This window comes from Schistocerca americana, chromosome 2, assembly GCF_021461395.2.
Source record: "Schistocerca americana isolate TAMUIC-IGC-003095 chromosome 2, iqSchAmer2.1, whole genome shotgun sequence".
Lineage (NCBI taxonomy): Eukaryota > Metazoa > Arthropoda > Insecta > Orthoptera > Acrididae > Schistocerca > Schistocerca americana.
In genome coordinates this window covers 862,527,454-862,552,321 of record NC_060120.1, presented here as the reverse complement: position 1 = coordinate 862,552,321, position 24,868 = coordinate 862,527,454, and the positions used below count along the sequence as shown (strand labels likewise).

Genomic DNA, 24,868 nt, shown 5'->3' with positions numbered 1-24,868 from the left:
CAGTTTTTCAAGGCCTATCCACTGTTCAACTTATAACTAAATCCGAAGGGCGTGCGATGGGGAGGTTCCCTTGTAAGCACTATAGGACTTAATATCTTAGGTCATCAGTCCTCTAGAACTTAGAGCTATTTAAACCTAACTAACCTAAGGACAAAACACACATTCATGCTCAAGGCAAGATTCGAAACTGCGACCGTAGCAGCAGCGCGGTTCTGGACGAAGCGCCTAGAACCGCTCGGCCACAGCGGCCGGCTGCACATGTGGCCACTCGCTGATTTTTGTAATTTGGCTTAGAGCATGCGATTCCCATACATTTCTGAACCTTCCTCATTGCATGAAAACGTCGCACGATGGTAAACGACCACAGTTCATCACATTTGCCATTTCTCGAGTGCACTGCCGTGGATTAATGCGTTTAAACGATTTGCATCAAACACCAAAGATCTTCCTGAACGTGGAGAGTCACTAAAGTCAAAGCGATCCTCGTTAAAACGAGAAAACCATTTTCTTGCCACCCTCTGTCCACTGGCATTATCCCCACACAGGGCGCAAACATCTCTGGCTGCCTCGGCCTGAACTCTGACAGAAGAATGTCGGAAACGTTCCAATTTCATCACCTGCCACTCCACTTTCTAGTGTCCACAGCTCCACTCACTGTCGCCAAATAACAGGATGTAAATCCAAACAGCAACAGTTCACAACAAATAAAAAATTACAATCGATAAATAAACCAATAGCAAGCGGAATACTAAGCAAAATCGCTTCGAACTTGTGCACCAGCCTAGTATATGGAGTATCAGCAGTTCCTATCTCCAGTTCCCTGAACGGGTCTCTAAACAAAGGTCCTGAGATCACGTCACAATCATTCGAATTATCCGCCTTTGTAATGGGAATTTTAGCACAAGTTAACCCATTCCGACGTTATGCAATGAAAGAACGTAAAGTATGATAGCTTTTCTTATTTTTGTATGACCTGTATCTGACACCATTTGCATTGCAAATAAAGACTTTTTTACCTGGTCCAGCAGTTATGCAGTATTCTCCTCGCCGTTGAATTTGTTATTACGTTTTAATCTCAGGAATTTAACGCAGTCAAGTTCTTCTCTCTACTTGTAATATTTTAGAAAAATACTGCGGTAAACCTCTTACATATTCTGAATTGAATGGAGTGTGTCCTTCGAAGTTTAGTGACAAAGATTTGGCTGGGAACCATCAAGGACTTTGCTACCCTCTAAGAGGACATACAGGCACACTAAGACAAACAATGAAACGTTTTCTACCAAGAGTATTAAATAGAATATAGTATCAGCATTATTTTATACATTAATGCAAATAATTTCGTAATGAAAATAATTTCTTAATAATATTTCAGTAAATGGAATTAAACGAATCAACATGGACACTTCGAGCACTCCACTCAGATTACAGGTGCCAGTGCTGCCTATATGAGCCGCTGCAAACTTACTTTGAGGATGTCTGACTGGCTACTGAGGTCGATGGGAATCTTCATGGGCTCCTGGAATGCGCAGCAGCCACCGGCAGGCGCCATCTTTCCTATAATTAATGGTGGTCAGTCTTAACAACACATTCACGGTGTGGAGCGGTTCTGCCAATATCTGTCCCCCTCCGTTTCGCAGGCGGCCGAGAAATTTGCTCTTATAACACGATATATTCCACTATTCACCGTTTACAAGAACTCATGTGATCATCGGTATGTGTTAAGTAAGATTCACATAAGCAACTGCTTTCTGCTGCTGAAGTTCCGAATAAGATAAAATATCTTTAACTGCTACACTTCGCCATTGGAACTATATCAGCTTCGATGACAGAACTACCTGACATATACTGTATACATATCAAATCGTTGCACATGGAATTATGTAGCGAAACTTCACAAAACTTTAAGTCAGTTTAAATGAATCTTTACTAACAACGAAAATTTTCGCCGATGGAAGTGTAGTGATATGGAAAATGAAACAGCATTCGGGAGTCGCGTTTCTTTTTCTTTCCACAGTGACTCAACCATTCTAACATTCAATTACACCAATACCAGTTACACATAATTCACTTCATACTTTCGATTGTCAAGCAGTGTGTACCCGTACTGTCTCTAATGATTATTATTTTCGTTTATGATGCGTAAGATTAGATTTGATCCACGTACATATCTGAATGAAACTAACAGATCTTCAATGAAGATTTTTCGTAAGTTTGTGTTACGTCAGTTCTTAAATAATTTTACTCTTTTTGCTACGTTGAAGATCATTATTAGAAACAATAAAAGCTTCCAGCTACCTTTCATTTTCTAGTAGTCTATGTTAACATTAAAGAAGATTACAAAATTACACGGCAGTTTAGGAACGTCGTATTCGCCGTCGAGCATTGTCAGCCGTTTTTTATCCTTTATTTTTTAATATTTTTGTACACTTGAGTTAACATGATACCGGGGCAGGAGTTCCGTATTACGTAAACGTGGAGTGAACAGTAAGAATCAATATCGCGATTACCGAGACTAACAACAGGTAATAAATAAGCATTACAGTATGCAGAAAAAAGACGTGGGATATGTAATGTTAATTATTGCTGTAATTATTGATTAATAACTTTGATATTAAATATGTTTGGACACTGCATTTTACGCACTCTGCAAGTTCATAATTTAACATCGAAGTTTAGAGGCAGATTATTATCGATCATTGACGTTTGAACGTCGAAAGAGAGATGAAATTATCGTTACCAACGTCTACCATCCCTAATTGACAAATGTTGAACGTGTGCAGGCTCTTTTGGTCCACTGTGGCCTCGTAATCTTTATGTATTAATACTGGCTGAGGTAATTAGTTTAGCAGGCACGTGAGGGAGTTCTTCCGGTGATGTAACAAAGCGAAGTGCTTTAAGTTAGCCAGTCTGAAAACCGGCCAATGGTTACGAAACAAAAAAACTTATGGAATCGAAGACGCTCAACTGTGGAACGTTGTTCGGAATGGCCGTCAGAGCTCGAAACAATAAACACTCGCCTCGAGAGTGCGCCATTCTACAGTAGCACACCTCAGCACCCCTGAAACACCGACCAAGCTCACTGGCACGATCCCATTTGGAACGGTGCTCGTGCCACTCAAGCGCCAAGGTGGAGAAGCTTCTGAGTAAAGAGGGGGGGGGGGGGAGGAGGGGGGAGGGGGAAAGGTGGCAGGTGTGCGGCGTCTGTGTCACACTTGCGCCAGCGCCAAGCTGCGGACCAAGGTTAACAATGGGGGGCTCTGCAAATACCAGACTGCCGCCGACGACCACCAGGCGGTGCCGGACGCACTTGCCAATTTATAAAGAAGACATCAGGGGTGGTAGTCGGACGGGGGGGAGTCTACCATGATGTGTGTGACAAGAGGAGGTGACGACGTTCGGATCACGGTTTTAGTTCAGACTTCATGCACTTTCAGTAGCCAATTAGGAAAACCTAATGTGCAAGTAGTAAGGCGTGCCACTTAGGCGATTACGAGAAAATGGCAAGAAAAGTTGTACGTATCGGTGATGTACTGGTGCACGCGATGGCCGCGGTCATGTGGTTAGCGTTCAAGTTCAGTTATAGATGGATCTTTTTTTCTTTAAATTTGTATTTTTTGCAACACTAGTCATATTATTTCATTCATATCACACTTGAAAGGTAATATGATGAAGACACGTGCATTTCCATTACCTTTTCTGAATTTCCAAACTTTTTAGATCGCTTGCTAATATTTATTATCACAACAAATACTGAATTTACAATGATCGACTAGTAAACGATCAAATGGATAAAGTTTTCCTGAAAATGCATGCCTGTCAGATTTCTGAAATCCCTTATGCCTGCAGTTGGGTTAGGTACCGAGAACAGCTTTCCACCTACACGCTACGATCTGCACGCACGGGTTTCAAGGATGAGGGGCTGGCCTGGAAAGCCGAAGTCGAACATCGACAAGTAAAGGTGTAAATAACTTTATTCAATAATAAAATGAGTTACAACATGCCAGAATGTGATGGTCATTTACGATTAATCGTCGGATGTGCTTTCGATGTTACAAGTTGCAGGCTGGAATGTTTCATATAGACATGGGAAACATAAATTAAAACGGTATCTACTATATCGAATGAATGCAATTTTCCCCGCACGCACAAGGAATCTTCACAGCTAAGGAAAACCAAAGCTCGCTGACATTTAGAAATATTTGTCTTTCTTCCGATAATAGGGATGCAAACCAAGCGTAACGCAACATTTTCGTAAATATCGGTGACAAAAACTGGCGATGTAGGATTAAATGTATGTTAATAGAATCTTCACGAGGAGTAATTTCTCGTTCGTAGTCAATCAAAAATGAATAGTTTTGAAGGCGTTGATTAAAGTTTCTAACTTGCCTGTAGAAATAAAAGTCGCATAATATTTATTGTAATAACAAAAATTAGTAAACAGTGAAATAACACTGTAAATTCAATAAATGTTCACGCAAATACATGTGTCTTCTCATCATATTACGTTTCGGATCCGATATACATGAAATAATATGACTAATCTTGACGAAATATAAGTTAAAAAAAAAAAAGCCAACATGAGCAGGGCTTGGTCCAGCGATCCACTGAATATGGAGCTAGAACGCTAACCACCTCCACCACCACCTCGTGCTCAGAATCGCAACGCGCCGGTATACATAACTGACACGTAAGACTTGTCTTGCGATTTTCTCGAGATCGCGTAAGATCTGTGATCCGATCATCGGGGCCTCCTCTTGCGAGGACATCCTTGGGACGTATCCCAGATACTTAGCCGTCTCTTACTACCAAAAAAGTATGACTTGGCAATAGGTGAAAGAACTGCTAGGTGGTAGCCTTTAAATCGGCCGCGGTCCGTTAGTATACGTCGGACCCGAGTGTTGCCACTGTCGGTGATTGCAGACCGAGAGCCACCACACGGCAGGTCTAGAGAGACTTACTAGCACTCGCCCCAGTTGTACAGCTGACGTTCATACAGGGTGTTTCAAAAATGACCGCTATATTTGAAACGGCAATAAAAACTAAACGAGCAGCGACAGAAATACACCGTTTGTTGCAATATGCTTGGGACAACATTACATTTTCAGGCAGACAAACTTTCGAAATTACAGTAGTTACAATTTTCAACAACAGATGGCGCTGCGGTCTGGGAAACTCTATAGTACGATATTTTCCACATATCCACCATGCGTAGCAATAATATGGCATAGTCTCTGAATGAAATTACCCGAAACCTTTGACAACGTGTCTGGCGGAATGGCTTCACATGCAGATGAGATGTACTGCTTCAGCTGTTCAATTGTTTCTGGATTCTGGCGGTACACCTGGTCTTTCAAGTGTCCCCACAGAAAGAAATCACAGGGGTTCATGTCTGGCGAATAGGGAGGCCAATCCACGCCGCCTCCTGTATGTTTCGGATAGCCCAAAGCAATCACACGATCATCGAAATATTCATTCAGGAAATTAAAGACGTCGGCCGTGCGATGTGGCCGGGCACCATCTTGCATAAACCACGAGGTGTTCGCAGTGTCGTCTAAGGCAGTTTGTACCGCCACAAATTCACGAAGAATGTCCAGATAGCGTGATGCAGTAATCGTTTCGGATCTGAAAAATGGGCCAATGATTCCTTTGGAAGAAATGGCGGCCCAGACCAGTACTTTTTGAGGATGCAGGGACGATGGGACTGCAACATGGGGCTTTTCGGTTCCCCATATGCGCCAGTTCTGTTTATTGACGAAGCTGTCCAGGTAAAAATAAGCTTCGTCAGTAAACCAAATGCTGCCCACATGCATATCGCCGTCATCAATCCTGTGCACTATATCGTTAGCGAATGTCTCTCGTGCAGCAATGGTAGCGGCGCTGAGGGGTTGCCGCGTTTGAATTTTGTATGGATAGAGGTGTGAACTCTGGCGCATGAGACGATACGTGGACGTTGGCGTCATTTGGACCGCAGCTGCAACACGGCGAACGGAAACCCGAGGCCGTTGTTGGATCACCTGCTGCACTAGCTCCGCGTTGCCCTCTGTGGTTGCCGTACGCGGTCGCCCTACCTTTCCAGCACGTTCATCCGTCACATTCCCAGTCCGTTGAAATTTTTCAAACAGATCCTTTATTGTATCGCTTTTCGGTCCTTTGGTTACATTAAACCTCCGTTGAAAACTTCGTCTTGTTGCAACAACACTGTGTTCTAGGCGGTGGAATTCCAACACCAGAAAAATCCTCTGTTCTAAGGAATAAACCATGTTGTCTACAGCACACTTGCACGTTGTGAACAGCACACGCTTACAGCAGAAAGACGACGTACAGAATGGCGCACCCACAGACTGCGTTGTCTTCTATATCTTTCACATCACTTGCAGCGCCATCTGTTGTTGAAAATTGTAACTACTGTAATTTCGAAAGTTTGTCCGCCTGAAAATGTACTGTTGCCCCAAGCATATTGCAACAAACGGTGTATTTCTATCGCTGCTCGTTTAGTTTTTATTGCCGTTTCAAATATACCGGTCATTTTTGAAACACCCTGTAGCAATGGTTCACTGACAAATACGCTCTCATTTGCCGAGACGATAGTTAGCATAGCCTTCAGCTACGTCATTTGCTACGACCTAGCAAGGCGCCATTACCAGTGTATATTGAAATGGAAAGTATGTACAGTCAAGAGAGATGTGCACCGATTGTGGATTAAAGTTAAGTATTCTACCAGTACCTCCTGTTTTGCTAGTCTTATTTCTCTGACCTGTTCCAGACCTCACGCCAGTCTGCGTGTAAATAAACGGGTGCATTTCGGCCTCCTCTAGCAACACGGTGTTGGCTCTTCTGCCAACACTTCAAGAACAACATTAGAACAGCAGACAATACGCAGCTGAAGCGCTGAGGAATGTGCACTCCGCAAAGAACCCGGAATACGTTTGGTAAATATAAGTTAACCGTGTCAAGCATTTCCACACATCAGGGACTCTTGTCTCTCGCAGTCGGGGCATGTTTGAGTTTCTGACTGGGCGCAGTATCTGACCACAACATAACAGCGACGACAGAGAGGCAAATGCAATTCTGAAACGGTATGTCCTACGATTCCAAATGCCACAATGTCGAAGATACGAGACTTGCCTTTCAAGTTTTTAAAGAACTACTGAGTGTAGCATTGCTATCGATTTAAGGGTTTTCATTTTTTTTATTGTTAAAACAACGGTAGCTCAGAAATTGGCCGAGTAATTTATTTACAGCAAAGCTTAGAGAAGCGGTTTTATGAAAAAGATTTGAATTTAGCGTAAAGTCTTTCGCTGGCTTGTTTTTTTAGATTCTCGTCGAAGCCTAACTCAATAATGGCACGAATCGCTTCGTTCATCTTTTGGTGACCACATTCAGAAAAGACTACAATCGTTGCCAAGTGTTGACTCTCGTGGATTTTCTTTTATTATTATTATTATTATTATTATTATTATTATTGTTATTGCTCATTTCATTCTCCACTTCTAGAAGTAGAGCGGGCTGTTCGAGATCCGGATCATTTAAGAGTCATGGTTCTATTCAGCCAATTATCAGGCAAGCTGATAATGGGCAATGGGTGATCCCAACGGGGAATAAATGGGAGGGGCTTCCCAGTTCCGGCATACGCCTTACAATCATGGAAACATCCCGTAAATCTTGGTCGGAACCAGGTGATTGGAACCACATTGCTTTATTACTGGGACAACGTCCTTCGATGAGAACACTGAACCAGCAAAACAAAATTAAGATGATGTGTGAGGTGTCGTTGACGTGTGTGTGTGTGTGTGTGTGTGTGTGTGTGTGTGTGTGTGTGTGTGTAAGTGTTTCCCTTGCGCTGCTGCCACACCCTTTCAACCCTCCGATGGCCGGCTCTCAAGCTGTGCTTGGCTGTGCTTAGCTGTGAGCTACCGTGTTGATATCCGTTCGCTTCTTTTATGATGCTATCACAGAAACCATTTGTTCGCTTAATAGCATATGTTTCTTCTAACGCAATTTTGTGTCCGTTTTCCAGAACATGTCCTGTTACAGCTGATTCTCAGGATGCGGTAGGTGGCAAACCCCTTCACATTCCACACGGCGCTTTTCACTAGCACGCAGTTTGTCCGACATAAAACTGTCCTCACCCACACGGCATTTAATTATTTTACGTGTCCTTTGACTTTTGTGGGCTATATCGTCTCTCTCTCAGGCCTCAAGAGCTGGGGCCCTGAAGACAAATAGATTTTCTGACTCTTTAGGAACCGGCTAATCTTTCCTGGTACGGGCCTACAGAAGGGCAAAAATGCAAGCTTTTACGTATCGTCCTCGGAATCCTCCCGCCAGCCGCGGTGGCCGAGCGGTTCTAGGCGCTTCAGTCCGGAACCGCGCGACTGCTACGGTCACAGGTTCGAATCCTGCCTCGGGCGTGGATGTGTGTGATGTCCTTAGGTTAGTTAAGTTTAAGTAGTTCTAAGTTCTAGGGGACTGATGACCTCAGATGTTAAGTCCCATAGTGCTCAGAGCCATTTGGAATGCTTCTGCCCACGTGTCATCGGAGAGATGGCTTGCGCAATTTGTCGATTTGTTTTCCTTGAATACTTTTCGCAAGTGGCTCTGTTCCTTCGACAGGTTTTCAGAGCTTGGAACTGTTTCAGCTCGATGCACCAAGGTACTCATACCAGATCGTCTTTGGGATGGGTGCGGGTAGCGGGTAGCGTGCAGATACCGGTCCCTGTGGGTGTGTTTCCAGTAAACACTGTGGCTGAGACTCACTTACTTTTCGCGAACTTTGTGTCGTAGATGCTGCTGATGCGGCCCAAGAACTTTCTCAGCTTTCTATGCCCGTGAGGCGAGGCGCCGAATGTGTTACAATTGGTTTGCAGGATTTCGTCGTGGACACCTTTCCGTCAGAGGTGAATTCCGTGCAGGTCAACCAAAAACGATTTGTCGTCTAAAAATACTTCAAAGCTGTGCACAACATAACTGAATATCGGCATATAGTTTACCGTGAGACGGAGGTTTTCCTTTGGCATATCGAAGATTGCAGTACATTAGTTTTTGTACGAACATTTAGCTGAGAATAAAAAAATCTGATACTTTCGGATTCTGCACAATTTGACTGAAGCCCAAAAAACAGCCTCGTGTCAAACGTTGTAAGAAAATGCTCAAATAATTCGACATAGAAAATGCAAATTCCATCTACGACACTATAACAGGAGACGAAACTTAGATGTATTCGTACAAACCAGAGACTAAGCAACAACAGACGCCGTGTATTTTAAGACGAACAAGAACCGACAGAAGCATCTCGTTCGCGAAACACTTCCAAGAAAACGCTCCTTCTTTCTGGGTTTAAAATGAAAATCTCGCCGCAATTGCTTTAACCGGCTCGCGATTGGATTTACTCCTGCAAGAGGATGAAATTTGTGGGAGAAAGACCGAGATGCACGGCTTGTCCTCCGCCTGGAATGCATTTTCGGGCATTTCTGCCGACGCTCGTCTCGCCCCGGGTTTGCAGCTCATGACGCAGACCAGAGAAACGTCGCGTTTTTCCAGTTTGACTTGTGTATAATGCAGGCGATGTACGATACAGAAATGCCTACGTGATCAGTCAACAAAAGCGATTTTGGTCAAATTCTTAAAAAATCCTTGCTACTAGTGTTTGTGAATATTAACACTTAACACAATGAATTTCAAACACTCGAATGACCTGACTGTGGTTATAAAATCGCCACGTTACTCCTAATTGCTTATCAGCTGGAACTGCCTATCACAGTGCCGTATTTTGTTTTTCTGTTCTTTCTCCTATTAACATCAGTAAACATTTCCTATGCGTTATGGACGTAACTCCGCCATAGGCAGTCCCAAGCCCGGTTGAGAAAGCAGGAGGGGGAGGAGTAACACCTCGTTATAAAAACTTGGTTCACCTGGCCCGGGTGATAGTGCCTCGTGAGGGCCCCTTGTCAGGGATACGGTGAAGACCTCAACGGCAGCGAAGGTGGAGAAGATGGACTTCGGTAAGGCGGATCTGGCGGAAGAGGCACCTTTTTTCTTTGGGTACAAAAAGAGTTCAAGTAGCGACTGACCCCCAGAGGGGTGGCTACAGACGGCGTCTGACTCATGGTGAGCGGCTGACTTTAGGCTGGGCATCCTACTGCCTACGTGCTAAGCAACGGGAAACTACCACATTACATTCCCAAACAGCACATGGTATGTCTCTCCATGTGAAAGATTCCGGTGTTAAAACTTCCCCTCATTCGTATCTTCGGGAGGGAAACACATTGAGAGTAGACGTATTTGAAAGGAAGAAAGGGGCAGTGAAGGGAGGAAAGATAAGGATTGGAACATGGAATGTGAGGACACTACTGCAAGCAGGGAAGGTTGAGAATGCAAAACAGGAGATGAAAAGGAACAGATTAGATGTCCTCGGTTTGTGTGAAATGAAATGGGAAGAGAATGGGGAGATAGAAAGTGGAGATTATAAGCTCTTTTACTCAGGGGAAATCAAGGGTGGTGAAAACGGAGTAGGAATATTGATAGGGCAAAAAAATATGGTTCAAATGGCTCTGAGCACTATGCGACTTAACTTCTGAGGTTATCAGTCGCCTAGAACTTAGAACTAATTAAACGTAACCAACCTAAGGACATCACACACATCCATGCCCGAGGCAGGATTGGAACCTGCGACCGTAGCGGTCGCCCGGTTCCAGACTGTAGCACCTAGAATCGCACGGCCACTAGTGCAAAAGTCGAAAAAATAAGGTAATGAAACTACAATATATTGATGGAAGACTGATGATGATACGACTGAAGGGTAGTTCAAATATTTGGTATTAATACAGGTATGTATGCCAACCAGCCAGCATAGAGATGAGGAAGTGGAAGAATACTATGAGAAAATACAAGAACTCATCGAGAAAAAAAAATAGAAATGCCTGTGTTATCATCATGGTGGACTGGAATGCAGTGGTGGGTGAAGGAAGAGATGAAGATACAGTAGGAAAATTGGGTTAGGAATAAGATATGAGAGAGGTGAACGACTAATTCGTTTCTGTAAAGAAAATTATTAGCAGTGGGTAACACATTATTTGAACACCACAAAAGGAGACGTTACACATGGATATCAAATTTGAATAGGAAAAGATATCAGTTGGGCTACATCCTGATACAAAAAAGGTTTAGGAACTGTTTGAAGAATGCTAAAGCTTATCCAGGAGCAGATATAAATTCATACCACAACCTAGTAATGGGAGAAATACAAGTGAAGTTGAAAAAAGTCTGGAGAGGTAAAGCAAAGGAAAGACTAAACACAGAAAGACTCAAAGAGATAGGGAAGGCATCAGATTTAGAGAACAGATTTATGGAAAAATGGCAAAGAGGTAGTGTTGATGAAATTGTTAATGACAAATGGATAAAAATGAGGGAAGGACTCATGGAATCTGCCAAAGAAGTACTAGGAATTATAGTATCCCAAAGCACCAGGAAAGATTGGATAACAGGAAACATGATGGAAAAGATGGAAGAACGGAGAAAGTGGAAAAGTGTAGAAACTGAAGAAGGCAAAAAGAGGCACAGGAAACCGAATAATGAATTGAGAAGAAACTGAAGAAGCAAGAGAAAAATGGATGAAACAGAAATGCGACGAAATAGAGAAAATGGAGAAAGAGGGAAAGTATGAAATTATGTATAGACTGGCTAGTGAGATAGTTTTTGAAAGTAAAAGAAAGAGTAATAACATGGAAATAGAAAGAGCGGATGGTACTCTAGCAGAAGAACCACATGAGATTTTGAACAGATGGCAAGAATATATTGGATATCTGTATAAGGGGGATGAAATGCAAAGCGAAATTAAGATTGAAGAGTAGCAATATATGCCGGAAGATGGAAAGGGATTTGCCATCTTGGAAGTAGAAGTAGAAAAGGCGCTGAAGGAGATGAAGAATAGGAAGGCATGTGGAATTGATGATTTGCCAGAAGAACTGTTGAAGAGTCTGGGAAACAAGTGCTCTAAGGAGACGAGATACTGGCAGAAGTAGAGCTGTGAGGACCGGGCGTGAGTCGTGCTTTGGTAGCTCAGTTGGTAGAGCACTTGCCCGCGAAAGGCAAAGGTCCCGAGTTCGAGTCTCGGTCGGGCACACAGTTTTAATCTGCCAGGAAGTTTCGTATCAGCGCACACTCCGCTGCAGAGTGAAAATCTCATTCTGGAAACATCCCCCAGGCTGTGGCTAAGCCATGTCTCCGCAATATCCTTTCTTTCAGGAGTGCTAGTTCCGCATGGTTTCGCAGGAGAGCTTCTGTAAAGTTTGGAAGGTAGGAGACGAGATACTGGCAGAAGTAGAGCTGTGAGGACCGGGCGTGAGTCGTGCTTGGGTAGCTCAGTTGGTAGAGCACTTGCCCGCGAAAGGCAAAGGTCCCGAGTTCGAGTCTCGGTCGGGCACACAGTTTTAATCTGCCAGGAAGTTTCATATCAGCGCACACCCCGCTGCAGAGTGAAAATCTCATTCAGGAGATGAGTAGATTGGAAAGAAAGACGACTGATACAGAATCTATATTTACACCAGAAAGTAAAGATAAGGATTGGAAATGAAATGTCAGAATGAAGCAACATTGGACGAGGTGTTAGACAAAGTTGTTGCCTTTTCCCGCTGTTGTTTAACGTATACCTTGAAGACATTATTGCGAAAAACTTAGATGGGAAAAGCGGAATACGTATTGTTGGAAAGAGCACAGAATGTATAAGATTTGCTTATGACACGGTATTAGTTGCAGAAAGTGAGCGGACAGTGAATAACATGCTGAAAGATCTGAATGAAGCTTGTGTGGAATACTGGATGCAAATGAACACAGCAAAAAGAGTATGGTCTTCAATACAAGACGCAGACTGTCGAATATTAAAATAGGACAATCTGCCATTAGCCAAGTAAGGGCATTTAAATATCTTGGAAGCACAATAACTGAAGACTTGAGATGTCACCAGGAGGTGAAAACTCGAATTGCCATAGCGAAGGAGGCATTCAACAGAAAGAGACTTATGTGGCAAATTAGATAAAGGACTAAGGAAAAGACTTGGCAAATGTTTTGTCTGGAGAGTGGCACTATATGGGGCAGAAACATGGACGCTGAGACGAGAGGATGAAAAAAGGTTAGAAGCATTTGAGATGGGGATGTGGAGGAGAATGGGGAGAATAAGCTGGATGGAAAGAGTGAGTAATGAAAGAGTATTGGAAAGGCTTGGTGAGAGATGTCTGCTGAAGGTTGTAAGAGAAAGGAAAAAGAACTGGTTGGGACATTCATTGAGAAGGGAGTGCTTGCTAGCAGATGCTTTGGAAGGATTGGTTTGTGGGAGAAGACAGAGGAAGGAGGAGATCAAAGATGATAGACGACATAAAAGGAAGAGGAAATTATGCAGACCTGAAGAAGATGGCAGAAGACCGGACAGCCTGGAGAACTACCATGTGAAAACCTTCCTTTTGGCAGAACACTAATGATGACGATGCTGATGATGATGACGATGCTGATGATGATGATGATGTGAACGTAATATAATACTGCAACTGTTGAAACTGAAGGATCTTTAAACGAATTAGCTGCAACAAGTTGGCTTTTATAAGGCGTTTACTTTTCCATTGTGACTTTCAAGATCGCATCTTCAGATGTTTGCATTTATTCACGTGTCGTGAGCATTGTTTCTTTCCTAACGGCGTTGCAGAGTTTTGCGAAGGAAATTTTTAAGACGGCTGCTGTGAAATGTCGTACGTAAAGAAACAATGTTCATGAAGCGGAAATAAGTGTAAATATCTGAAGATGAGGTGGAAAATGTGTGTTTTGAGCATAATTTGTTAGCGTGGCATGTCGGGAAAAGGGTGTCTTCGTATCGGTGCCTTACCCTGGCCTAAAACATAAACGTCACGGGCGCTATAGTTTTACGTCTATCCGCTAGAAGCGCTTCTGTCTCGTCATGTGACGAAGCTTCCCGCGAGCTTTAGATGCGCAGGTCACGAAATACTGCCCATGTCTGCTTTGGGGAAATAACAATTAATTCTAAATGGTACATATAAATGTTTGCCACAAGCAATCGAGAAACTCAGGAAACAACTGAAAATTTTATTCTTCATCACAGTGCCAACTGTCACACACTATGGTAGACAGTTGATTATTCGAAGTAGTATACAGCGAATCATTGTTTCATTGCCCGTGATCTCTCATGTTTTCTCTGCGTGATGGATTAACGGTGTGCTTCCTGGTACTCTGTCGATCTCCATTTTATGCTCTATCATGCACAAGGAGGTCGGTCCCTTCTAAAAGTAGTCAGGCGCATTTTCTCTGGTGGTTCGACAGATATTTGCAATTTCGTTCTTGCAATGTGTCGGCTCAAACAAAAACTGTTCACCATATCTTTCAAGGACGCTCAGTGTCGACGGAAAGCGTCGGTTTGTTTCCTGTTACAAACTAAATGATTTTTAAGGCGGAATTTTACATGCCCTTCGATAGCGTGGTCCCAGGTGTGACATTAGATTTATCGGTATGTACTTACATGGACTTTAAAAAGCGAAGAATAATTAGTACCGCAGCAACGATTGAGCAGTATTGCTGCATGGCGATAGTAATCAACACAGGCCAGGCAGTGCTGTCGTTGCTTGGGTACTGATTATTCTTCATATTTTACTGTCCCTATTACCTGAATACCGCACTATAGTAATCTGCACCGTTTTATCGAATGATCACGTAAAACACTGGTTTTAAAACAATTTTGTTTTGAACGGGAAACAATCCAACCCTTTCCGTCGGCACTGGGCGTTGCATGAAAAGACGTGATGAGCAGTACCTGGCTGGGCTAAACACTAACTAGACATTGCAAAGCGGAATTGGAAATATCTGCCGAAACACGAGAGAAAACTATTACTAGAGCGTCATATGTGCATAAAATGGAAGCAACAACTCGGCGAACACACTGTGGTACACCGTTAATTCTCGTTGACGTATTCACCTGACTCGTTGACTTGTGACTTCTGTTTGTTCCTGTATGCCACACAAAAAATGCTTGGACAGAGGTTTCCACCAGTTCAAGGAGCTGCTGATTTGTTCCAAAACCATATTTTTGAGATGCAGAGATCAGAGTGAAAAGAAATGAATCAGGAATTGGTACGAAGGCATACATATATTTTAAAGGAGAAATTTTTAAGATACAATAAAAGAATTTGCTTCAAACAGGTTTTTCTTTCATTGTTTATACACCTAGGAGATGTCTGTCATATACCTAGCCATATGTTATTACGTGAAGAAGGTGACCTCGAAAGACCTAAAATAATAACAGTGCCATTTGAGAAAAATTGAGTTGAAGTGCTAAGTAGCGGATGTTTAGAAAACGGACCGGGTTATGGAACTCTTTCAGACTTCAGGTAGTTTCAATCCCCGACTTGAAATCAGTTGTTTAGAAATAAAAATATTACTTGTAACAGGTTTTGGTAGATTCCACCATGCTTTTCAAATAGTGTCTTAGAAAGCTTCTAGTCCTAATTTGTTTATCTTGTGTAACATGTACTGCTGTGTTAGATGGGTAGATCTAGCAAGTAATGAAGATGCACCCTACTGAATCGAATTTCCAAGAAAAGAGGTTCATGGTATAAATTGACTAAATCAAGGGATAGATTGATAAGGAATGGTTGGGGATAAAAATAGCAGAGGGAGAGCAAAGGATGAAAACAATGAGCAAATTCAACTGGATACATTTTGCACAGAACAGAGCAGCGAGGAGAGTTGCATCAAACTAGTCATCGGATTGAAGGCCACAATACCACCACCACCACCACCACCAATCTTTTTTTTAATGTATATAACTTCGTGCACCCTTACATTTTCCATCACGGGAATATACTGTCGCGGTAATACGGGCAAACGCTGGATATTAACCGGCAGAGCAGTGTCGTATTAAATTTGTTTTTCATATTCCACCATAAACGGCTGTTAAATAATATTTTATCCCACTGCGACTTTGTCGACATAGGGCCGTCATCGGGCAGACTTATCTCATAGCGGTAAAATCATGAGCCAATGATTACATATGCAGAGGCTGGACAAAAATGTGAATATTCCAAAAACACAACATAATATCATAGCTGCCAGTTATCTCGGAATGGATAAATGCAGGTCCTTTATGATTTTCAAGGAAGTCTTCAACCAGTCTTTCTGCAAAATACTCGCTACTTCAGAAAACGATGATAGAGTTGGATGGCAACCACGCACCCTTCTCTCCAAAGTAGACCACAAAGGATCAGTAAAGTTGACCTCGCAAAACCAGTCCTGGAGACCGCGAGCTGCGTGAGCAAGGGGCCTGTCTTCTTGGAATACGGCATCACTACTGGGGAAAGAACATTGTACTATGGAATGGATCTGATCAACCAAAATGGTCACATAATCCTTGGCAGCAATGTGCCTTTGCAGAATAACCACGGTGCCCACGGAATACCACATAATGGATGCCCAAATCATCACGGAACTCTTGCCTTCTTTCACTCCTGTGCTGTGAATTCGGCCAGAATTTGGAATCAGTGTGAAAGAAGGCTCAGTCGTCCAGAACAGATTCTTCCCTTGCTCGTAGTCCATGGTTTTATGGCTCCGGCACCACGTTTTCCTGTCACGGGCATTTACATCAGTGATGAGTGGTTTTGGAATTCCAGCTCGCCGTGCAGTTCCCTGCTTATGGATCCTCCCTTGTACTGTTATGATCTGACAGGGTTAGCGAGTGCGACATTCAATTCTGCAGCGACTTTCGCAGCTGCAGTAATCGTATTTTTCGTCAGAATCCTCGTCAGTGACTATCTGTCACGATCACTCAACAAATGCTTTCGAATACATAGTGACTTAGCGACTGTTTTTCGGCTTCCACTGTGATGATGATGATGATGATGATGATGATGATGATGATGATGATGATGATGATTGGTATGTGAGGCGCTCAACTGCGTGGTCATCAGCGTCCGACAAAGTCCAAATTTTTACGCAGTTCAATTTTTTTCACAGTCAAATCTAGCCACTGTCACAAGTGATGATCAACTGACGAGGAAAATACAAACACCCAGTCCCCGGACAGAGAAAATCCCCAAGCCGGCCGGGAATCGAACCCGGGACTCCATGATCCAGGGGCAGCAACGCTAGCCCCCCCCCCCCCCCCCCCATTTTTTAAATTTTGTTTGGTATTGTTCGTTGCGTTTGGTCTGGACGGACAAGACATCCGTTCACGTTGATCGTTGACTCCTTTACACAGTTTTTTTTATTACAGAGGGCGAGCAGCCCTCCGACCGAACACGCTGAGCCACCGTGCCGGCGTCCACTATATGAGGTGTAAAAGTTCGATACGGAGCCTCTTGAAACAACAGACATTTCGGATACCTAGGTTACGGAAGCACCCACCATGCGAGCCACGCTATAATGCACTTACCCTTGACATAATGCGTTAACAACTACAGAGAACACTGTTCTGACCCCAGTTGATACTTGCAACTTATTTTGGATACCGTACAGGTACCGTTCGTGATCAAATACGACCGGGGAACCCGCAGACTCTCCTAGCACCTGCATTAATCTTTACTAATGTTCAAGCAAGCATTTGTCGCAGTGTTTCCATATTTTAATCCAACCCCTGTACCTCAAACTTTTATTCAACACTACGGTACATTTTTATCATTCGTAGCGTCTGCCCTACGATAGCGTTATGTCGACATTAGTCGCTAAAAGATAAAGTTTTAATACTAGCTTCTGATGGTTCGAAAACATGTCTTTGTTATAACACATCGAAGCACTGGAGCACAATTCGAAGATTCAACGATGCTCCCATATATGACGGTTACAGACACTTATCTGATGAGAAAGACCATGGGCGATTTCAGATCTCGAAAAGCTGAAGTAGAATTAACTTCCCTTAGTGAATACTTTTTCCACAACGCGTGCAATGTAGGTGGATTGATGAATCAGTTCCGAAGGCGTTTGTTGGCGGGTATAAATGTTTAGACCTCTCTTCCTGTAGAATTTCCACTCTATTAAAAACTATCGAAAGCACTTCATGGCGCAGACGAAATTGGACAGTGATTTCCAGACAACATTCGCGTACAACAACTGATGTTCGGAAACCCGATATTTGATCGGACTACCAAATCTCATACCGCAATTACTAACATGTAAACGCGACAGCAAAAAATCTTTTCCGAAATATGGGACTTTCTTCCGCAAGTTGGGTGGCATATAAACGTTGAGACTGTTCTATGGCGATCAAGCAGAAGTTACCGTGGAATAACAATAATATCGTTGCCAGCGAAACCTCTCTGGCACAGCGTATGTATTCCTTGATTTTATTGAAATAAACTGTTTTCTTTTATTATGTGAAATATTCGTTGTTGTTCTCACAAATTGTGTGTTCCGAAACACGGGAGCAAATAAAGGAGTTAAGAACACGAGAACATCGAACAGGATGACACGCTGAGGGAGAGGCTTCGAGTGACTTTAATGTCTTAGTACCGCCACGCCGAACGCCGAAGCGGTAAGTTGCCGCAACGCTTCGGTTGCTTCTTGAGATTGTGAGAGTACAAAAGAGAGAGCATTTTGTAGTTTTGTATCCCATGCAAAAATTCTGTAGTTACGAAATAGCAGAGTACGACATTCTGTTGAGTACGTGCTATGTGCTGTACGGGAAGGAAAGCTGGGAACGCTAAGCAAAGTCTATAGAAGCACTTCTTCCGGGTAATGTACGGCTAGTTTCAAATCGTCCTGTATGGATCACCTCTTGCAGAAAGTATATGAATTACCTGTGATTTGTGGTGATATTATTTCATATAGAAATGCAATAATTTTAATGTGCAGAGAGAGTTTATTAAAGAGTGCACAACGTACGGTATTTGTATACCATGAAGCAACAGTGGCTTAAGGAAACGTTAGCGACAGCCCCGGACATTTGCACAAGCCCCGCCCATTTACCCCCCTCCACATCTACCCCCCGCCACACCAACCAAGAGCGCATCAATATGATCTTTGGTAGTCCTCGTCGCTGTCGTGTTTTTGTTCGTCGTTTTTTGTTTTACCGCGGTTGTTCATACTAGCACTGTTGTGCTGTTAGTACTTCTTAGCAGTTTGTGTAATACCGTCAAAATGAAACATAGATATGCACTCTCAATAAAGTTATCATACAGAAGGTACCTAATCTTGACTGTTGTGGCCAACTGCTGTCAAAACTGATATCTAACAGACATTAAAGTACGATAAGATGTGTTGGAATGACATTGACGAAATTATGTACATATGTTTAACAATAGTCAGCTCTAAATCTCTCAAACACTGAAGAAGAACTCAAAGTAATCTCGTGTTAGCTATAAGCAAGCAGTCATAAGAGTTCACGAGTAAAAATTCACCCATTACACAGGCAAATATTAATGAAGAATGTCACTGTATAAATATCTGACTGCTTGCATTTAGTCTTAATGAGGTAATCAGAAACAAACCAAGACATCGACTTTGCCTTGTTTATGCACAACATTGACTTTAGACAATCGAGATAATGGACAGCATCCCTGGCGATCTACCAATTAATGTTTCCCAACAGAATTTCTTACACTACGCGAGGTGACGGAAATTTGCGCTCACTGCAGTTAACAAATATCGGATTTTTTGATATAGTGAAGATGAAAGCTCATGAAATAAAAAAGACAGTGTGGATACCATTTTTATTTTTCTTTCTTATTGATGATTTTTCAACTCGCATATTCAATGAACATATTTCTAATTCTTTTCACAATGGTACTGGAAAAACTGTATTTCGTACTAACTACTGATTTTCTCCCTTGTTATGACTGGCATATCTGTGATACGAACAACTTTGACGTTGGAACATGCGGCACACCATGCGCGGAGCTTAGGATATGGATTGGTGTGGAGGGGGGTGATTGGGCGGGACTTGTGCACCGTCCGGGGCTGTCGCTAACGTTACGTCAGTGGCTACCGGCCTCTTAGCAGCAGCAGCAGCAGCAGCAGGCCTGGGGGACGCGAATGCTAGTGTAACATTCATCTCGTCACAAGTACCAATCCAGATTATGCACGTACCGGGAGCCCAGCTGCTGACCAACGGGTTGCAACCATTTTACGCCAATACTGATGTTTGCCCCAGATTTTAGAAACATTTCATCACGTACGTGGCTAGCAATCCAGCGGTGTCAACGAAAAATAAACATGTATATCTGCAAGTTTATTTAGACGGGGAACCTAAGAACTAGGTTAATAACATTACGGCGAGTACACAGTGTAAAAAAAAAAAAATACACTACATTCTCATTTTTAATTTATGGAAATACGAACAGGATTACGCAAAGCCATTTTAGATTGTCTTTTCATGAGTTAAATGCACTCCCTAGACGCAAAAACACTGTATGCTGAATGTTGAAAACAATCACTACAAACGTCTTACCATCCTAATGTCATTCCTAACACATATCATGAGTGACTTATTACGGATTCATCATTAAGCAACTTCTAGCTGGTCATCTACAGAAGTCATTAATAATTTAGAATTTCTTAAGTTGTATATTTAGTTTTATATTTGCGTATTATGACGCTCTCAAGTGACGAAAATCTTAATAGAATCAACAATTATTTCAAGAACAGCGATCTTATAAAACCTACCTACCTGTCTATGAGACCCATAGGGCCGACAGGGGCGTGGATCATGGCGTGTACTTTGGTGTCGTATTAATTGACTTCTGGGGGGCATTTGATCATGTTTCTGATTGTTACACAGTGGAGGGGAAAAAAAAACCGAGGTTACCGGAATATAGCCGAAGCTTTGTAAAGTTTTGTTTAGGATTACCTAGAAGGCTAAATATGACGTTTATAACGGGGTACAGTGGTCAAATGTTAAAATAATTGATCCTGTGGATTACGTAGGAAGCACCCCTCAGGCAGTTCTAGGATAATGTGGTTGTAACGCCACGAAACTGTAGCGCAAAGCAGGAAGACGTGCGGAGGACTGATGCTTGGCACAGAGGCTAGCATTTGATCCTGAACAAAAGTACACAGGCATTGAACAAATGTGGGAAACTTCTGTTCGATGGGCCCGCAGTGAAATTACGTCTTTTACTAACATGATTATTTTCATAATAGCCAGTTAGACTGCTATGTAAATTGTTTATATTTTATGTCATTCGCGATGAGCCCATTTCGGTATATTGCAGTCATCACGTGCTGCGTAAATACGTAAGTAATCGATCGTCTTAATAGAATGGTCTGTAACTACGATCTAAAAAGCTATAATACATCGTTAGGTGTTTTTATCTTACATGTAACATCGTTGCTCTCATGTCTTGTCGGTTTTTTAATTATTACTTTCTCCTAGGTGTACATGGAGATGCGTATCGGATTGTAGTTGGTTTCCATGTATGCTACTTTTCTGACAGCTTAGATGACAGTGGATCAGCGATATTACACGTTTACACAGTTAGCAATATAAATAAGTGGTGTGAAATTCGTTTTTTAATTATTTTTGTACGTTTGGTTCTATTTATGTTTTTCCTAGAATTTTAGTTTTATTTTAAATTTTTATTTAACATTTTTAATTTTTTCGTAATAGTTTTGTTATTGTCTATGATTTATGTTGGTGTTATGTTCTGTTCTATACTCTTCATGTTGTATACTATGGATGTGTTATTTAGCGTATCTGATTTATGACTTTACCCGTTCTATTGATTTATAATGTGAATAAAGTTTTCTATGTACTTTTTGTGCTTTGGGTCGGTTTGTTCGTTCTGTAAATTTGTAGGGTTGCTGTATGCATGTGAATCTATTTCTACCTTCACGAGGATGTTAATGAATGTTCCCTTTTGCGTAATATAGAGGGTTTCTAGTTCTTCGTTTATAGGTTTTACGTCGTGCTTTTCTGCTTGTAGATACTGAAAAAAATGTGGATTGTTTGTTTTCGCTTTCCCTGGTGTGCTCTTTATATCTGATTTTGAAGTGTCTAGAGCTTTGTCCTATGTAGAAATGTGGCATGTATTACACGAAATTTTGTAAATGGCGGGGTGGTTGTGCATGGAAATTTTCGAGCTGCATTTGTGAATTGTATGTTTTATACGCAAATGCGAAGTCAGTTTTGTTGAATAATTTATTATTTATGTTCGAGATATTTCGTAGGTAAGTTGTGGTTGCTTTTTTTTTCTTTTTCGTTGTGTGATTGTTTAATGTTATTTCTTTATGTAAATTACGCTTTTCTGGTTGTGTTTTAATATGGTGTAATTGTGTTACAATTTTGGGACCATAATAGGGGGAAACCACAGACACAACAGATTATCAAAATCGTTGGCATTCAAAACAAATTCCAGTCGTTTTAGGATGGATGATTGAATGAATGCAGACACTGTATGGCTGTCAGTCGAACATTATACCATTTTCCTGCAAAATAGTGACAAGTTCAGGTCACAACACCGGAGGTGAATAGCGGTCACCCACATTTCTCACGGAAGTAGACCACAAAGAGTCAATAATATTGAGATCTGGTGGCTCTGGTGGCCAGGAGAGATGCGACAGTTCATCCTCGTGCTCACAAAACCAGTCCTGGACGATGCGGGCTGTCTGAACAAGGATACTGCCGTCTTTGAACACAGCGTCACCACTGGGGAGCCGGCCGGAGTGGCCGAGCGGTTCTGGGCGCTTCAGTCTGAAACCGCGCGACCGCCACGGTCCATTGAACCATTTTGAACCACTGGGGAAGTACGAGTGTACCATGGGATGGACCTGATCAGCCATAATGCTCAAATAATCCTTGGCAGTAATTCGACTTTGCTGAGTACCAATGAAGCCCATGCAATACCACGACGTTTATGAGGTAGCCCGAATCATTATCACAGAACCACCGTCTTGTTTCGCTCTTGGGATGTAAACTCAACCAGAAGTTGGAGACAGTTCGCAGCAAGACTCAACCGACCAAGTGACATTCTTCCATTTCTCCACAGAGCTTCATCATCACGTTTTCCTCTTACGGACATTTGCATCACTGATGAGTGGTTTTGAAGTTCCAGTTCGCCCTGCAATTCCCTGCTTATGGAGCTCCCTTCCTGGTATTTTCGTGCTAACAGGCTTCGCGAGTGCGTCATTCACTTCTGCAGAGCCTTTTGCAACTGCCGTCCTCTTAATTTTCATCACAATCCTCATCAGTGACCGTCTGTCACTATCACTCAACAAACACCATCTTCCGCATTGTGAATTTTTTCACTTTTCCTGTATGCGATTCAAATATTTGATCGGTGCCTCTTGAGGCACCAAAAACAACTCCCTTGGTTACGGAGGTACCCACCATTCGAGCCACCAGCAATTTGCACAAGTTCAAATTCACTTAGCTCCGACATGATGCACTCACAACTACACCTAACACTGTTGACCTAGAGTGACATTTGCAACGTATTGAGGGTATTTCACAAATGCTGTTCGTGGTCAAATACAATAGCCTAACCTGCAGGCTTGGCAAGCATCTGTATTAATTTTATGTTCACGCATACATTTCTCGCGGCGTTCCCATATTTTGTCCAACCCCTGTATGGAACCGACGTAAATAGATGGAAAGACCCACTACGTTCGATTACACCGCAGCACTTTGTCCCATCATCGGAAGAAAAAATCGTAACTTTATATTCCGTTGAGGTCGAGGTGTCAGAGACGAAGCCCAAACAACCAAAAGGGGAACAACCAATCAAAACGAGTCTTACAGAAGTAGATGACAGACCGAGATTGACTGGAAGAATCTAAAGAAAGTTTAATAGATCAACAACTGTAGCAACCTGCTAAAGTTTCGTTCAACTGATTCTTTAACACTGTTCATCACAATGGGATTATTACACAATTAGTAGAAGAAAGAGAAGACACAAAAACAGCGGCACGCTTCATAAATGAGTCATTTATTAAGCTCGAGAGCGTCACGGAGATTCTCAACGAACTCGAATGGCCATCGATATGAAAGACATGATGTACATCACAGTGAAGAATGCTGCTGATATTTCGAGATCGTACGTACCAACAACAGACATATTACTTCCACATACTGTCGCAATATGTCTGCGACGGCGAAACACAGAAATCAGGTCTCGTATGGAAGCTGAACAACATCTGTCATCGCCATGCATTATTTACAATTTGAACAAGAGAACAAAAGGGGATGATAGTCGTATCAGACGAACCCAAAAGTTGCTTGCGGAATATAGATATAGACGCGGTGATTTTCGTAGAATATCGATAAAAGATATGATGTTGTAGTGCCTGTGTTTAGAAGTACGACGCAATGTTCCTTCAGATGTGCATACATGTCCGATGGAACAGGCACTGCGGCGACTACAGCCGTTATGAAATACGTGAAATGTACTCGCAGTTACGAGTAAGGACAACCATCAGCTATGTAATGAAATGACAATGAAAATTTGTGCCGGACCGGGACTCAAACCCGGATTTCCCGCTTATCACGAGCAAAAGCGGGAAATCCAGGCTCGAGTCGCGATCCGGCGTGAATTATTGTCATTACACCATACAGCTAATGGTTGTCCGCATTGGCAACTGCAAATACAGTTCATGTATCTATAAGAGAAATACCAGGTTGATTAGGCACCTCAGTATGATGTAACTTACTCGTTGAGAACACTGCAGTTGGAAGTTGAGTAGTCAAGTTTTCACTCTAGCACTTTGCCCCTTGTCAGAAGGAAAATCATAACTTAATATCCGTTGACTAAGCGCTAGCTCTATTTGCCGTTGGCTTCTCGAATGGACCTCGCTTGTATAACCCTGAACTGCATAACGCAAACCACGAGATATTTGAATCCGCATAGTCATACAGACATTTGAAGTCGTCTCTCCCCAGATATGAATCGTG

At 42.4% G+C, this 24,868-nt stretch overlaps 1 protein-coding gene across 2 annotated transcripts in view; it reads right to left on the bottom strand.

Moving 5' to 3' along the window:
* The window catches only part of LOC124595900 (long-chain-fatty-acid--CoA ligase 1), a 262,999-nt gene that overhangs the window by 112,839 nt on the left and 125,292 nt on the right, over positions 1 to 24,868 (bottom strand). Inside the window, exon 2 of one of the 2 annotated variants that reach the window (XM_047134809.1) lies at positions 1,466 to 1,554. The exons of the other annotated variant lie outside the window; for it this stretch is intronic. Within the exon in view, the coding sequence (XP_046990765.1) occupies positions 1,466 to 1,549 (84 nt within the window). The 5' untranslated portion in view covers positions 1,550 to 1,554. The remainder of the gene's footprint in view (positions 1 to 1,465; positions 1,555 to 24,868) is intronic. 2 annotated transcript variants of the gene reach the window in all.